Source organism: Vanellus vanellus (assembly GCF_965231255.1).
Source record: "Vanellus vanellus genome assembly, chromosome: 2".
NCBI lineage: Eukaryota > Metazoa > Chordata > Aves > Charadriiformes > Charadriidae > Vanellus > Vanellus vanellus.
In genome coordinates, this window is record NC_138906.1 from 104,653,001 (window position 1) to 104,668,698 (window position 15,698).

At 42.3% G+C, this 15,698-nt stretch overlaps 1 protein-coding gene across 2 annotated transcripts; it reads left to right on the forward strand.

Annotated features, from left to right (window-relative positions):
- The first annotated feature begins 3,034 nt into the window (after nt 1-3,034).
- Nucleotides 3,035-10,268, forward strand: LOC309686787 (uncharacterized protein C6orf62 homolog). 2 transcript variants are annotated; one of them, XM_082499555.1, is made up of 5 exons: nt 3,035-4,429; nt 6,402-6,578; nt 7,162-7,284; nt 8,150-8,284; nt 8,879-10,268. In XM_082499555.1, the coding sequence occupies exons 1-5, from the start codon at nt 4,301-4,303 to the stop codon at nt 9,002-9,004; spliced, it is 690 nt and encodes a 229-aa protein (XP_082355681.1). In that variant the 5' UTR covers nt 3,035-4,300; the 3' UTR covers nt 9,005-10,268. The 2 variants fall into 2 exon arrangements, with proteins under 2 accessions (XP_082355681.1, XP_082355682.1); XM_082499556.1 differs by having other exon boundaries at nt 7,183-7,284.
- Nucleotides 10,269-15,698: the final 5,430 nt, after the last annotated feature.

Here is a 15,698-nt window from a genome sequence, read left to right on the forward strand (position 1 = left end):
GCCGGCACAAAGAAGGTCAGAGGCCAAGTGTGAGTCACGGCTTAAAATAGCAGCAGGCGCGAGAGGGAATTTCAGACTGCCGCACAAAATGCCGTACAGGGCAGCTCGGCAAACAAGCAAACAAAACCGCTTTGACTGAAAAAGCGGGTATCTCAACACAGCCCTCGTTAAGGCCAGACTGATATTACAGTTAAAAAATTACGGAATTTTGAAATCATCCCAGAGCTAATGTAATACTCCTGTTTAGATATCTTGCTTTTTGCCTCCAAAGACAGGGTTATTTTCAACAGGCATTGCCATTAAAAGTGAACAGTAGTCTTTTCAGTGGGTAATAATTACCTGTTTCTGCTCTGTTCCTGTTCGAACAAGTGTTCTGGGTAATGCCTGTGACAGGGAAGGCAAGGTGAAGTGTTAGCATCGGAGGGCCTGACTAAAGCTGGGTGAAGACAATGAGGTCTAAGAGCTGTGACACGGCAGCTGCCTACAAGACAGGCAGGAGGAAAGTCAACAAGGTGTCCAAGGGAAAGTGTGTAAAGGAAAGGTGTGCCAAAGGGAAATAACTGGTCAGGAGAGAACAGAGCAAACCAGCAGAGACAAGTATGATCTCTTCACTGTGAGGGTGGTGAGACACTGGAACAGGATGCCCAGGGACCTCCCTGGAGATGTTCGAGGCCAGGCTGGATGGGGCTTTGAGCAACTTGATCTAGTGGAAAGTTACTTGCCCTAGTGGCAGGGGGGTTGGAACTAGATGACCTTCAAGGTCCCTTCCAAGCCAAACCATTCTACGGTTCTATGATTCTATGAAGAGCAGAGACCAGAGGAAAAATACACTGAAATCTACTGAAGTTTACTGGAGAGTGCCAGCGCCATGCGGCAATGAGATAGATGGTGCCCGCACTTGTCTTCTCCTTGTAATCTTTTAAATATTGTTGCTGTTCTGGTGAGTCACAGGCACCAGCTTCCAGGGGGAAGGTGGGAGAGAAGCCCTCACCCATCCCGGCGGCCTGTGTCCAGTGAGTCACCATCCCCTCAGCGTGCTCTGGTGTGGCACAGAGTGAACCCCTCGCTGCTGGGCACTTTGGAAGTACCTCCAGTCTGGGTGGTTTTGGATGGCGAGGCTCTCCCTGGCACTCCTGAGGGGAGAGACAGGGGGTGGGGCCACCAAATGCTGCAGATGGCAGCTCTTCCTGCAGGCCTCAGGCCTGCTGGTATACAGAGCCCAGGTAAAAGTGAGCTGCGCGCTCGCTTCTCTGTCATCGCAGGGAAGGCCAGAGGAGGGAGGCATAAGCCTTTCCTTGTGGTATAGCAACAAAAATGCTTACTTTGCTCCAAAGAGTAGGTTTGCTGCTCTGGGGCAGCCATTACTTCTCTGTAAAAACCAGCCGGCCCCCTCAGGAAGTGCCACCAGAACCACAGAGGGAGGCGTGTTGTCACCCACGGGGTGTGCAAGATCAGTACTGGAGACAGACCATCGCCATGTCACCTTTTAGTAAATGTTGGAATTTTGTGGTTTATTTTTTTTATTTACAGTTCACTTCACATACATATGACTGGCTGAACACAAACCCCAACAGACGAAATTAAACAAAATGCACCACTACAAGACTTAAAAGCTGTTGTTTACCAACACCATCACAACACTTGAGGTTGAAACCAGTTGAAGTCTGCCAACTGTAAACGACTGACCCACTCTGGGGCAGAGCTGTTTGCCGGGGGGTGGTGTGTGTGCCTTCCCCTCCTTCCCCTTTGCCTTCCTGCCCTATCCCCCCTCCCCCCCCGAGAACTACGTTGAGCAACTCCATCCGGGTCCTTGTCCCGCGGGCTGCGCCCCACTCAGAATCACGTGGGGCATGAGGGCGGTGACACGGGGCGTGGCAGTGGGGGAGTGCGGGGGGAAGGAGCAGGGAAGTACGACCCTAATTCTCGGCGTAGTGGGGGCTCAGGGAGGCTCCGCCGCTGTTGCCCTCCCCTGGGTGTCTCGTTAAAAAGGAAGCGTCTGTGTCTAGCGAAGTTATCGCTGAACCTTCCAGCCTGGAGCACAAGATGATGTTCTCCTCCCCCGGGGACCCGAGCACTTGGTACGCGCCGGCAGAGCGCGCATGCGCGGTGCGGGCCGGGCGGCGCCTGTGTGACTCAGGCGCTGCCATTTTGAGTGGTGGGTGCTGGCGGCGCAGTTCCTCTCCGCGCTCGCTCCCTGCTGAGGCACAGGCGCAGACCCGAGGCGCTTCCGCTCGCTCCGGCCCGCGCCTTCGAGGACGTCCCGGCACCGCCTGGGCGAAGAGAGGCGCTCCTCAGCCCTTTCATCCTTCTCCCAGCCGTCCCTATCCGTCTCCGCCGCCGCTCCGGGATCTCTATGCCCGCCGCCCTCCGTAGGAGCCACTAGCGCAGGAACCCGCCGCCGTCTCCTCCTCCTCCTTCCGCTGCTGCCACCGCCGTCGCCTCTTCCTCCTTCTCCTCTTCCTCTCTCCGCCACCATTTCCCCACTCCCCGGCACCGGGGCGCTGAGCTAGACTATGGGGACCAGGTTGGGGCCGAGCAGCGGCAGAGCGGGCGGCCCGGTCACCGTGTCCACTGCGGCAGGGATGGGGGGGCTCCGCGGCTTCGTGGCTTTATCTTGACATGGCTCCTCTCCGTGCTGCTAGCAGCGCCGCCGCCTCCACTGCTCCTCCTGCGCCCGCCGGCTGCGGGTAGCGAGCGGGCCACGGTCTCGGCCTCTTGCCTGAGTCTCTCAGTCTCTTGCTTAAGTTGGGGGGGGGAAAGTTTTGGGAGGGGTTCTGTTTGGTTTTTTGTTTTTTGGTTTTTTTTTTTTTTTAATTTTGTTTCCCTTTTTTTTCTCTCTTTTTTTTTTTTTTTGTCAGGAGAGGAAGGGGGAATACTTTTTCCCCTCTTCTCAGCCTGATCCGACGAATTTGCTAACCTAAAAACTTTTTAACCCCGGCTAATCAAACACCTGGGGGGGGAAAAATGTCTGGAGAGAGGAAGAAAATAACCTGATAATTGGGGATTTGCTTTTTGGGGGGGGGAGGGGGAAAGGGTGTGTTAGAGATTTAAAATTGCAACCTAGACTTGCAATTAAAAAAAAAAAAACCTCTCAAAATTTTTTTGACACCGAAAATCTGTTTTGGGGGAAGAGCAGGAGCAAAGGTCTCCATGTTTTCCAAGTTGTGACCATGAAGTGAGAGGGGAGACGCCGTGCGACTGCGGGTGTCCGTCCCGCTGCCCTGGGCACAGGCCGCCCGCTGCAGCCTCTGCCATCTCGCGTAGAGAGAGGCCTAAGGAGAAGCGAAAAGCACTGGCCATGCACGGCCTCGGCTAACCGTGCTCGCTGCGGAGCGCAGCAGCAGCAGAGAGAGAAGGATCCCCGGGGGATCAGCAGCCCAGGGAGCGTGTGAGGTGTTGGGGGATGTAGGGCTCTCCCACTGTTAAGGAGCCCGGGTTTGGGGCACTGGTTTGGGTTTTAGTCTCGAGGTGAGATAATACTGTCCGTTGAACCCCTGCCCGCCCCTCGTCTGTGGCCATCATGATCCCTCTTCTCTTGGGCAGCGGTAGCCTCAGGGCAATGATGTGCCTGATGATGAGCAGGATGAAGTTAGAAATGACTCTGCTGTTTTTTCTCTTTGCTCCCCTGCAAACCAGCACTGTGTTGTCTGTAGTTGATTTTGTTGTTGGCAGAGAAATCTATCTCCCAGGATGTGCACTCCTCCTTTGCACCCTTTTCTCTGCCCTCCACCAAGTGTAATAATTCTAAAGAAAAAAAAAAAAAAAGACGGGCAACATAGCAATAGTGGAAAGCTGAGAATAATAATCAGTAGAGTCATGAATCTGGCTGGGGTAAAACGCAATTTGTAATTTCAGCTTCTTTTTTTTTTTTGTAAGCAGAGCAAAAATACCCCCCCATGGATTGGGCTTGTGCCAGCTGCTTTTTATTGTACACATAAATTGTGATAAGATTTGTTTTGGGTTTTTTTTTTTTTCATTCTTACCCACTTATTCCTGCGGCTAAACAGTTCAATTTTTTTTTCTTCAAAATTCTTAGTTTGTTTTTTTTCTCTGGGTTTATTGTAAAATCTCTTGTCCAGCCATGGCTGGACAACTACTTACTTTGTTTCTTGACCCATCCAATACGACATTCTCGTAAAATATTGCCTGAAGTGTGGTTTTGGGTTACATTCGCGTTTTATCTATTCAGTCGTATTAGCAGGAATAAAACGACTTGTTTCTGTTGTACTTGAGTCTTACGAAAAGGTGCCCATAGTTTAGCGACAGTTTCCAAAGGCTTTAGTACCACCTGTATTACAAAATGGGGGACCCAAACTCCCGGAAGAAACAAGCTCTGAACAGACTTCGTGCTCAGCTTAGAAAGAAAAAAGAATCTTTAGCTGACCAGTTTGACTTCAAGATGTACATTGCCTTTGTGTTCAAAGACAAGGTAACTTGGTTTTAATGTTTCTTGGTGCGTTGTCTGTTGCAATGCATGTTAACTGTGCTGTGCAAAATCTTGCTGCCTGATTGCATCTTATGATTTATCCTTAGTAGATTTCATTGACTTTTAAACTTTTTTTTTTAATTGTGAATTGCGATAATGTTTACTTAGTTAATGTTTGTCATTTTGGCTTTTTGTATGCTAATGGTTTTGTAATGCAGAGGGTGCCAGTGCCTCATTAAATGATGACTGGGTAACTTCTGTATTGGGTAAATATTTTTAGAAGCTAATACTGTAATTTGTTAAGCCTAATTGAAGTCTGAATTGCATAATTGTTGGCTATGAACAGTTGAGTTGAAAAGGGAGACCTGGCTGGAGCAATTGCTAAAGTTACTGTGTTTATCTGGTTAAAGCAGAAGGGAAGGGCAGTTGAAGGGAGGAGTCACAAAATGCAATATTGAAATGGCCCAAGCACACAGGCATATGTGAAACTGCTGCTACCATTTTGAAAGGGAGCAGAAAGGGGATGGAGAAAGTCTTCGTTGGCTTGCTTGCCTTGTCTGCTGCTGCTGGATGCTGTGCATCTGGGCCAGGGTTGGGGAGCCTGGTGGTATTCCTAAAGCTGACTGTAGACCTGGAATTGTAGGAGAGTTTCTGTCCACGGAAGGTGGAGTAAAGTAGGTGCTTATGGTAGGTGAATGTGCTGAACAAATGATGAGTAAGTGAAGATAGAAGCAAATGGCAACAGAGTACATAACACAGAAAATGCATGTAGGTGAACACTGAAATTGATTAATCCCCTCAGATGTGTAGTTTTGCATTGCTGTAATAGTTATGTTTTTTAGTGAAGTCTCTGTTCTTTGAACATTTTTAATTGAAAAATTTCCTTGAAGTTCTTGAGTTCAATTTGCTTTTTGTTCATCAGTTCTATTGCAAACAGATTGATATAGTGGGAGTAATTTCTTGGTACTGTCTAATAGTAATAAAGAGAAATAGGAATGTTTAAGCAGTGATAACAATTAGATTTTCTTAGATTATGACTTTAGTGGTTTTTAGTTGGAGCATTCACACTACTTTTTGGTTGTTTTATAGAAATTCATTGCAAATGCCTGTTTTAAATCCTATCCTTTGTTTCTATCACAGTGAAGATGTCCAGCCAGTACCAGTTTGCTTAAAGTAGGAGTTTAGCTTAGCCTAGCCTAGCTTGCTCAGCAAATAGTTGCCTGCTATGTTTGTTCTGGCTGTGGGTGTGGAAGGTTATTTGATAAAATATGCTTTGTCTGTCATGTAGCTCTTAAATAGATCAAGACTTTTCATGAGCTATAAGAAAGCTGTTAGAAGCAGACAGACAACTTTAAGCGATTTTATGTACAGCAAAAACTGCTCTTCCAAATTCCCCATGATGTTTTGTCCTTGCTGGAGAGATACTGAAATACCTTGTATTGAGTATGAAAGTTTTGTTTAGCAAATTAAAATAGTCCTTTGAGGAGGTTATGACTTGTGGCTAACTTCAGATTGGATCTCGATCATCCAGTGCTACCAAATGTGGCATTGAACAACTTCATGTTTCATAAAAAGCCAACTTTAAAGTATTGTGAAGGGGAGAAAAAGTGTTACTGGATTAGGAAAGAGGAGCTTGCTGAGGGCTCTTGGTGAGCGCAAAGTCGTACTGATAAAAGGGCAGTTCTGTTAATGTTTAGATACAGCTTTAATGTTTGCAAGATTTGCATGTAAATTTGTATCTTTGTAGAGTACAAAACCATGTTCAACTTCTTTTTATAAAAAGTAGTTGGGCTGATTCTGTTTAATTTATAAAATTTTGCATGTCAATGTGTGTGGTTTGCATCAAAGTCCTAACTTATGTGATGTGCACTTTATACATGAATGCTAACAGAAAATCACAAATTCTGAAGTAAACTGTTATTTATAATTGCCTAGAAAAGATTGTAAGCTTAATGTAACTTGTGCTTTTTTTTAGAAGAAAAAGTCAGCGCTTTTTGAAGTGTCTGAAGTGATACCAGTCATGACCAATAATTATGAAGAAAATATCCTGAAAGGTGTGCGGGATTCCAGCTATTCTTTGGAAAGTTCCTTAGAGCTTCTGCAGAAGGATGTAGTACAGCTTCATGCACCCCGCTACCAGTCTATGCGCAGGGTAAAGTTACTCTATACACTTGTTGAATTTTAGTTTTTCTACACTCGTGCTTTTCTTCATTAATGTTAAGGCTAATCCTGCTGGTTTTATTTTCCTCAACTCTTCTTCTGCTGCACAAGTGTTCTGAGGGCATGTATTTATGGGATCTAGTTTGAAGGGTAACAGCATACGTATTCTGAAATTGTTTAGATATGTTGCGCTCAAGCTTTTCCTTTCATCTGTCTCATTTAAATATGCCTTGGGAATTACATCTTCTTGCCATCCTTGTCCTTTAGTAGGCGTGTGTTAACTCTTGCAAGAACTCTTGCTGTACAACTAAGTGGTTTTGCTTTATGAATATTGGAAAATAGAGAGTCTTTGCTATTCTTTTCTTAAAGATGGAATTTGTAGTAACTGGATAATGATATTAAAACTCAGTGGAATGCAAGGAGGACTTTAGTTGTGCTGTGTGTAATGAAAATGGAAAATTACACAAACACAGTAATAAGTACCACCTTTAAATGACATGCCTGTATAGATAAGTTGCTTGTCTGTATCTTTGACTAATGGAAGGAACGTAAGTACAGAACTTCACTACTTACAGGATGTGATCGGCTGTACCCAGGAGATGGACTTCATTCTTTGGCCTCGTAATGATATTGAGAAGATAGTCTGTCTCCTGTTTTCTCGGTGGAAGGGATCTGATGAACCCTTTAGGCCTGTTCAGGTATTTTTATTTTTTTTTAATGTCAATAAGTAATTCACACCTGGAGGGGAGGATAAGTACTCTCTCTTAACCTATAAGCTGATAAGGCATGGGACTTCTGTGGATGGTAGAAAGTTCACTTTATTTATAAAGCAGTCAGTGTTTTCAGTGCCAAATTCTGCTTCCTGTCTTTATGCACTGTTATATTAGCACTTCCAAATTTAAACATCTGAAGGACCTTTGGAAATGTCATGTATGTATAAATACATATATCATGTTAGTATTTGTAGAATTGTATTAGATGTGGCTCTTAGTACAATTGGATCTTTGTCTCAGTATGATGGTGTCATTAAGGTTCCGTGAGTATCCCAAATTGCTGTATTTTGTTAAGGTGAAAGAGGGTCTGAGATGGATGAAATTTTTGCATTATTATTTTACCTTGAAATAAATTACAAACATCTGAGACTATTTTAGACCGCTTTAGCTGTTTACATTCAGATTTTTTGAACAATGTTATATATATTTTCTGTGCTGGTTCTCCAGTCATATTAAGTTATTGGAAGAAATGTGCTGCATTGTTGAAAAACAGGGATGTTCTGACAGAACAAGCTAAAACTGGTTTTATATATGCAGTTAAAGTTGTAACCTTGAATTGTTAATATGTCATTGCAATGACTAATGTCAGTGTTGGGAGAACGAAAGTAGGGAATTCTTTAAACTGTGCAAGACTCAAGTGTGGTGTTGTTGCTGTGGTCTCCAGTTTCTGCTTTTCATAGATGAGAAGGAAAGAAACAAAAGTGGTTGTAAAGCCCCGGATTGAAGGAAATTAATTGGTTAAATGTGAGCTTTAGCTTAATATTTTATTCCTCTCCCTCACACAATGCAGGCCAAGTTTGAATTTCATCACGGTGATTATGAAAAACAGTTTCTGCATGTTCTGAGCCGAAAGGACAAGACTGGAATTGTTGTCAACAACCCTAACCAGTCAGTGTTTCTCTTCATTGACAGACAGCACTTGCAGGTAAGCTTATTTCGTCCCTCTTTTAACAAGTGTGTTTTAATCATAAAATGGTTTTTCTTAAGAACATTGGTGATTTTATTGCAAAATACCGGAATAGAAGAATTAGTCATGCATTCATGCTTGCATTTCAGCAGTTTCAAAGGAAACATGCTATAAATAGGATTCTCACATGTAAAAAACCAGCCATAAGTCACATATGTATTCACATAGAATTAATTTAATAATAGAATCATAGAACAATTTAGGTTGGAAGGGACCTTAAAAATCATCTGGTTCCAACTAGGTGTTCTTGTATTAAAAATTGAGTTAAAATAGTGTTTTGGAAAAATGAAAACATTGTCTTAATTTGGGAAATTATTCAAGTGAAGAATGAATAGGATAATGAAGATATGTTAGGCATTGTAGGTCGCATGCTAATTTTGAGTTCAGGCTCTTGATATGGATGAAACAGTGGCTTTTAAAAGTGTACGTTGTTCCTCCACAACCAGCAGCAAGCTAATAATTGGGCTGGATCTGCTGGAGGTCTGCCTGTTAGTCTTGAGTTAACTTTCATGTTTAATAGTTGTTTTTTTTCTGGATTTTCTTTGCCTCTAGACTCCAAAAAATAAAGCTACCATCTTCAAGTTATGCAGCATCTGCCTGTACCTGCCACAGGAGCAGCTCACTCACTGGACGGTTGGTACCATAGAGGATCACCTCCGTCCTTACATGCCAGAGTAAGGTACTGGCCAGCAAAATGGGGAAGATCACAGAATGCAGCAGTGGATTTTCACTTTCCTCACCACTTTATTCTTTCAGAATTTAGAAGAAAATGGACTCATGTTCAGAACACTATACATTGTGAAACTTGATCATCCTGGATTTTTTTATCATTTGTATCTCAGAACTTTACAATTTTTTTTAGATGTTTTCTGCATGGACCTTGTGAAAGAGAGGATGCTCTGCAAGCTTCTGCACTGCATCAGCATCTTACTAAAATGTGAAATGAAGGGACTGTACACTGAAACAAATGTATCCGAAAGCACAAGGTGATCATTTGTGGTGGTGTTCCCATTTGTGCTGGTCATGCCCCCTAACATCTATAATGTTAAACATCAGTATTTGGAGGGTGAGAAGTGAATGTAACGGGTATAAAAGCCTTATAGCTTTGCTGTTAATGATTGTATCAAAGAGCACTATCATTCATTTTAATGAACAGAAAAGTGGCTATTACAATAGGAAGTAAATGCGGGAAAGAAATCTTTCTTTAAAAAAAAAAGCATCTCATTTAATGTGTAGGCATTTTTTGCCTCTTTTATTTTGCTGGGCCATGTCTAAGTTTACTGGCACTTTTGTTTTGGATCTCTTTCCCCAAGTTGCTGTATAACTGTATGAAAATATTCTTTTGAGTTGGATGCATTTATGCAGATGAGGCAGACCTGGAGTCTGAAGTCGCTAAAGCAGCTAAAAATAAAGTAAAATAATAGCTGCAGAAACAATGTTGGTAGAGGATTATTTTTTCTTGAGAGTTGAGACTTGTAAACTTGCAGGTGAACTGTGCAGGAAATACTGGTTTCTAAAACATTTCTTACAGAAAACCTATTGAGGTTTTTTTTTTTCTTTTGGAATAGACATTATAAAACAATGTAAAATAGTGTTTGGAGTGTCAAAAGTTGGTTCTGACAGAACATTTTAAGATTGTGCAATGATAAAAGAAAGACTACTGTATAGTTTTGATGACAAAGAAGGCTCTGCTTAAGGGTTGAGTACTTTACTGGAGTAAAACTGCATAAGCCTGCTCCCTTTGGATAAAAGTAGTGCTTACCTGTTTAAAACTTGTATTTAGCTTTTGTTTGGAATTGGAAAAAATTGGAACTTAAATAAATTAGGTGAAAGATGACTGGCTTTATTTATGGAAATCCTGTGAATTGAATTTTAGTAGCCTTACATCTTGCAGTGTGACCCATTGCAAACACTGAAAATGTACAGACTGTAAAATGGTATATTAAGGTTAACAGATTAGTGGCAAAGGTGTTCTCACATGTGCAGGCAGTATGTTTGTTTTGAAAAGTATTTGTCAGAAATAATCGAATTACTAGCATACTAATTATATTGGTATATGGATATTTTTAGTTCCTTGGTCATAAGGTCCTACAGGTTAAACTGGAGCACCCTAGACAAACCACTTGAAAGCTGCAACTTCACATTAATAAATGCCTTAAGTTACAAAGAAATATCTTGAAAAAGCTGCTCTACAGAATGCAAAGACTTTCTAGAATATTCAGTAACCACCATACCTGCTAATAGTACTTAAAATTTCCCAGCTAAATTTGTGTCCCTTTGTGAATGGCCTGCAAGACACAATACCAAGTGTCCATGTGAAGCTTGAGATAGATTTTGTTAGGGTCTGGACTGTCCAAGTTTTTTGAGTTTGGATTTTGCTTCCTAAGTGCAATCCCTTTGTTTCTTCATAATTTGTCATTTTAAACATCATCTCACAGTAGTGAGAATATGGCCATAGTTACCTTGGTCAGCAAAGCAAATGGCTTGGTAGTTCTTGTGTTAAGAATTTTGCTTTTCTTCGTTCCGGTCTCTTTAAAGAAGCCCCAAGATGTTGGCCTGAGTGGCTGCGTACAATGCTGCTTAGGTGTTGGCAATGGTACGAGCCTTAACTTCAATTCTCTGTATTACAGGGAGCAACCTGTTCAGTTTAATCACTTTAAGTTTTGCATGGGATGCATAAAGACACACAAGCTACTCGTTTGTTATTTGTGACCAGTGATCCCAGAGTTAAATAATACTGTGCTTTCTTGGAAGAAAATAGTTGTGTAGTACTAATTTTGTTAAATGTGGTCTATTCTACCCTGCTAATGAATGTTATGCTTTTGGTGTGTAATCAGATTGAGTTGATAGCCATCTGCATTGTGTAAGTTGGGGGGAGGGGAAGATAAAGGAGAACAACAGGCTTCAGAGCTTGAGAATCCCAGGGAGCATATGAGAAATGTATTGAAATATACTCAATATCTCACCTTAATATGGGAGTTTTACCAGGCTATTGCTTGAGGATTTGTCATGTAAACTCGGCGAGTGCGAATGGGCCAGGGATAAACATGGAGGCAGCAAAATGAAGTAGACAGAGGCCCATTAAATCTCTTGCATCTAAGTGAAGTGTCTGGTGAAGGGAAGCTTGTCAGGTGTTTCCTAGATGGCAAGGAGAAACTTCTTAAATGTCATAGCCTGTACATGGCTGTATAGTTTTCCTTCACTTTTCAAGATTCTTCCATTGCACAAATGTTACCAAAAATATGGTAAGATGGACTGAACTGCTTATACAAGCATTGCACAAATGTAATAGGCCTGTAGGTAGTTTGCAGTTGATGCCCTTTGTCTTATCTGTCTCAAAGCATAAATTGCTTCTCAAAAGCTATTTCGTTACGCTATAATGGCCCTGTCAAGTGATACATAAGGTACTAGAAACACATTTGGATTATTCAGTGTTTCTCTTGGGGGGGGGGGGAGGTTATTCAAACTAGAACAACTAGAACCAATCTTTGAGCATTTGGAAGCTTTAGACCAAGCTACTGGTATCTTGCTACAAGCTGATTTTTTTTCACAGCAAAATGTTAAGCCTATTAGAAACAAAGCTGGTGGAAACATGGTAATTTTGCCAGGTTCACTTTTCTAGACTAAAAAAAAATAATTTTGAAAGACCTACTTAATCTGTATTTACAAAATACAAAACAAGCAGAGGATCAATCACTACAGGTAGGTGCTTTGGTACTTGTGAATGACCACATCTTTTTGTTGATGCATTAAGGCATAAAGTATTAGTTTTAAAATAATTTTAAAACCCGAGACAAGTGCCATAAATTCCTGCTCCTTGTATGTACTTGCAGCTTGTGAGTTCTGCAGGTGTCCTCCCCTGCCCACTTCTGTTTTGCTGCTGGAAGAACACTGTGTTTTTTTCTACTTGTCACGTCTGAGTCATTAGGTTATTTGCAATTAATGAACGCCATCTCATGTTAAATCTAGATTTCTGGCAGTTGAACAGTGATAGTGGTCACTTCAAGGTTTTCTGTTCCTTAAGTGTAAGATTATTCTAATGGACTGTTAGAGGCGTCATTTAAGATTGCATTAAGGTTCCTACCACTAGTATGATACTTTTAAAGTTAAGAATCACTAGACTACATTTATATCCACTAAGCAGATAGACATGTGGTGTGAGTTGACTTAATTGATATTTTCTTTTATTAGCCTGGAAAAGCTTCTCCCATTTTTAGTTTTGCATTTATTGCAGCAGCAAATTCAGCAGCTGTGTAAGCCTACAGGTTCTAGGACAGCTTTCTGGAATGAAGTAATGAAATAAAGGGCTTTAATAGTGTTTTACTAAAGGAAGGAAGCTTATCATGGATGTTTGAGGCATGGCACTAGCCTGAGTTGTTTATTTTACAATTCCTTTTGTGGAATAAATGTACTTTTTCATTTTAGTAACCTTTACATACAAACCCCTTTTTCCCAGACTGTAAGGCCAATGTTATTACTTGTCCATTAGTATCATTAGCACACAAAAAGGACATTGCTCTGTGAGTTTTGGCCTTTGTTTGCACCTGTACTGCTGGATGCCGTGATGGTGGTGTGAGAGTAAGGCCTTTGCCTGTAGGTGTCTTATGTACCTGCCAGGCTGCTTGGCTTTGCTGCAGGAGTTCGGCACGACTGTGAGGTAGAAGGCTTAGCCACAGAGAGCCTCTACATTAGAACTGGAAGTTCCTTCAATTCTTCCCCTGCTGCAGTGCACAGGGGCTGCATGCTTTGTATTAGTTTGGTGTTTAAATCTACCTTATTGTGGTGTTCTTGGAGTACAGATGAACTCTCTGCTGTCAGGAATGCTAAGAAGGAGACCGCAGTTCCATTGACGGTAATGGGTACTCCTTTCTGACCTGTGCGTCGCAACTGGGAGTTCACAAGCCTGACTACAGCACTGGTGCTGCGGAGGGGGGCATCAGCTCTGCAGGTTAACTGAAGCAAGCTAAGTGATAAGCAAGCATAATTTCTCTTCTGTATGGCTGACATGCTTTTTAGGGCTGAAGATGTCTATGACCTAGTTCTGCTTGGAAAGGATTTACATATGGAAAGGTCTTTTAATTTGAGCACAATTACTGTATGCTAGAGCACCCACTCTACAAGCTGCTTTTCTGGACGTTTGAAATCTATTCAAGCAGCTACTGCTTTTTAGCCAAAGAAATCAAAGATCCAGAATCTTACTACAGTGGTACAGCCCTGGGTACTGTATTGTTGAACAAAACTAGGTTTGGTGGTTGTTTTTTCTGGAGGATAGCCGATGTGTCTTGTTTGATTAGAGCTTGCAGGTTATTTGCTGTGGTTTAGGTGAGAACTGTATAAGCTGCAGTGTCCTACAACCATGGCAGCTTGGGACCTGGGGATCTGCTAACAGCAGTCATTCAGTGAATGCATTACAGAATCACAAAGGTAATAACTGTCACTGTGTTGTCTCTGACCTCTTAAGTAGCAAAACAGGAATCAAAGTGCTTTTTTTCTTCATTCCCATTGACAGTGAGGCGAGGGAGAGGTTTTGGGGTTTCTTTCTACTAGCTAAATGGTTTCTGCAGATAAAGAATTCTAAAGTGGTTAGTGATAAAAACACAGTTGGAAATTCTTCCGTATGGCCTGGCAGTGGCTGGAAGCCAGTCACTGAAGCTGAACAGAACTGAACTGTTCCCCAGAACAGTTACTTAACAGCCCAATTCTTGCCCGCCTCCCCACCGCCCTCCCTCCCCTTTAGGTGGTAACGCTTGCCAATTTGAGAATTTTAAAGCAACTAGCTCGTAATTAAATTGGCAGAGTAACCTAGGTGGAGCAGCTCAGCCATGAGGCTCCTGTTGACAGGTAGCTCAACCTGAAAGACAAACAAGGAGTCCTGATAGTTTTAACTCTTCTTTCAGAAGTGATGTCCTTCCATACCCTCTCCTCTCCCCAGTTCATCACTGACAAGTTGCTTCTTCCCGAGAGTTGGAATCCTGAATGACTAAATCCCTTCTCACAGAACCTGAATCTGCGATCGGTCTGTGCCCTGATCAGTATCTAGATTCTTGGTTTTAAATGCCAGTGGGATTCTGTTCCAATTCCTCATTTTCTCAAGGGATCTGTAATGCGCAGTTCCACCATGGTGCAAATACCTGGCTGTCAGTCCGAATGCAGTTGTGCAATAGTAGTGATGTGAAACCAGCACAAAACACTTGGCTGAACAATACATTGCATGAAGTGGAAACCTGCGGTGATTGTCACTTATAAAGACAAACTGTTCCACAATGTGTCACATTACACTATGTGAAAAGTGTGGCCCTCTGTAAGGACAGACCTCTAGACATCAAGGAGTGTGGTGTAGGTGTCTAGAGTGTTTAAAAAAAAAAAAAATTAAAAAAAACCCCAAACCAACAGATGAACTAACACAATGTGGGATAGACAGCCTCATGTGCAGCTGTAAGATACAAACCTTACAGATGTCTGTCAGTTACTGGGTATGTAATCTGGTATGCTAAGACTCACAAGGTGATCTCATCAAGTCACTCTTGCTTGCTTGTAAGGGAATTATGCCTAAATCTGCAGTGATGGAACCAGGTCAGTCCCACAGGAGATCTGTTTGTTCTGATGCCAGGTGGAACCATGTGCCATTTGTCCTCATTATGGTGATTATTTTCTGTTACTTCCTATCAGACTCAGCTAAGGTAAGATACAGATTTTTTTCAATGTGTCGGTTAGGGTGAAATCAGTAAAAAAACACTTCCAAATATTAAGTCTGATGTTTGACGGTTTACTCCCAAAGCTAAGCAAGCTCAATGGTAACAATTCCTTCTAAGATGATCTCCAAGCCTAAGTTAAGTTGTGAAATAGAGGTCAGCATGCTGCTGCTGGTGGAGGGATACAGACAAGGATGTCTTAAAATGATCAAGTTAACGAACCACTTCATTAATATGCAGGCCAGTTATTTTAGATGTCCCTCTTCCTTATTAATTAGGCAGCACTAAAATACTGTGTTGAGTAGTCTGTTATAAGGGAGAATTCACTTTGTTACTTCAGGAAGGGTTTTTTGTTTCCCTCTCAGCCTGCGACAGTCCTTGCCAGACTCCAATGAGAACAGGAGGATACTGTTGTTTCCATATTGAGGTTTGCCACTCTTAATTTGCCTGGGCACTTTTCAGCTGTAATTATGCAGATATGATGAATGCTAAGTGATAGAATGAGACCACTTAACTATGGCAGGTTCCTGAAGCAGCCAGCTTTGATGCGGGAAGGCATGTTAAGTTGCAGTGGGACAGCTGCACAAGGACAGAGTTGTCCCAGCACGCAGACCTGAGAGTGTTCTGAATCTTTTGGTGTGTATTGAATTCAGCACCTCCTTCCTTGTTGTCCTCTGCTT

Bases quoted from the DNA above. Each gene is read 5' to 3' on its own strand.
- LOC309686787 (XM_082499555.1), top strand. From the start codon at position 4,301: ATGGGGGACCCAAACTCCCGGAAGAAACAAGCTCTGAACAGACTTCGT. The intron at 6,579-7,161 runs GTAAAGTTACTC...CACTACTTACAG, and splicing joins GCTACCAGTCTATGCGCAGG to GATGTGATCGGCTGTACCCA. The intron at 7,285-8,149 runs GTATTTTTATTT...CACACAATGCAG, and splicing joins AACCCTTTAGGCCTGTTCAG to GCCAAGTTTGAATTTCATCA.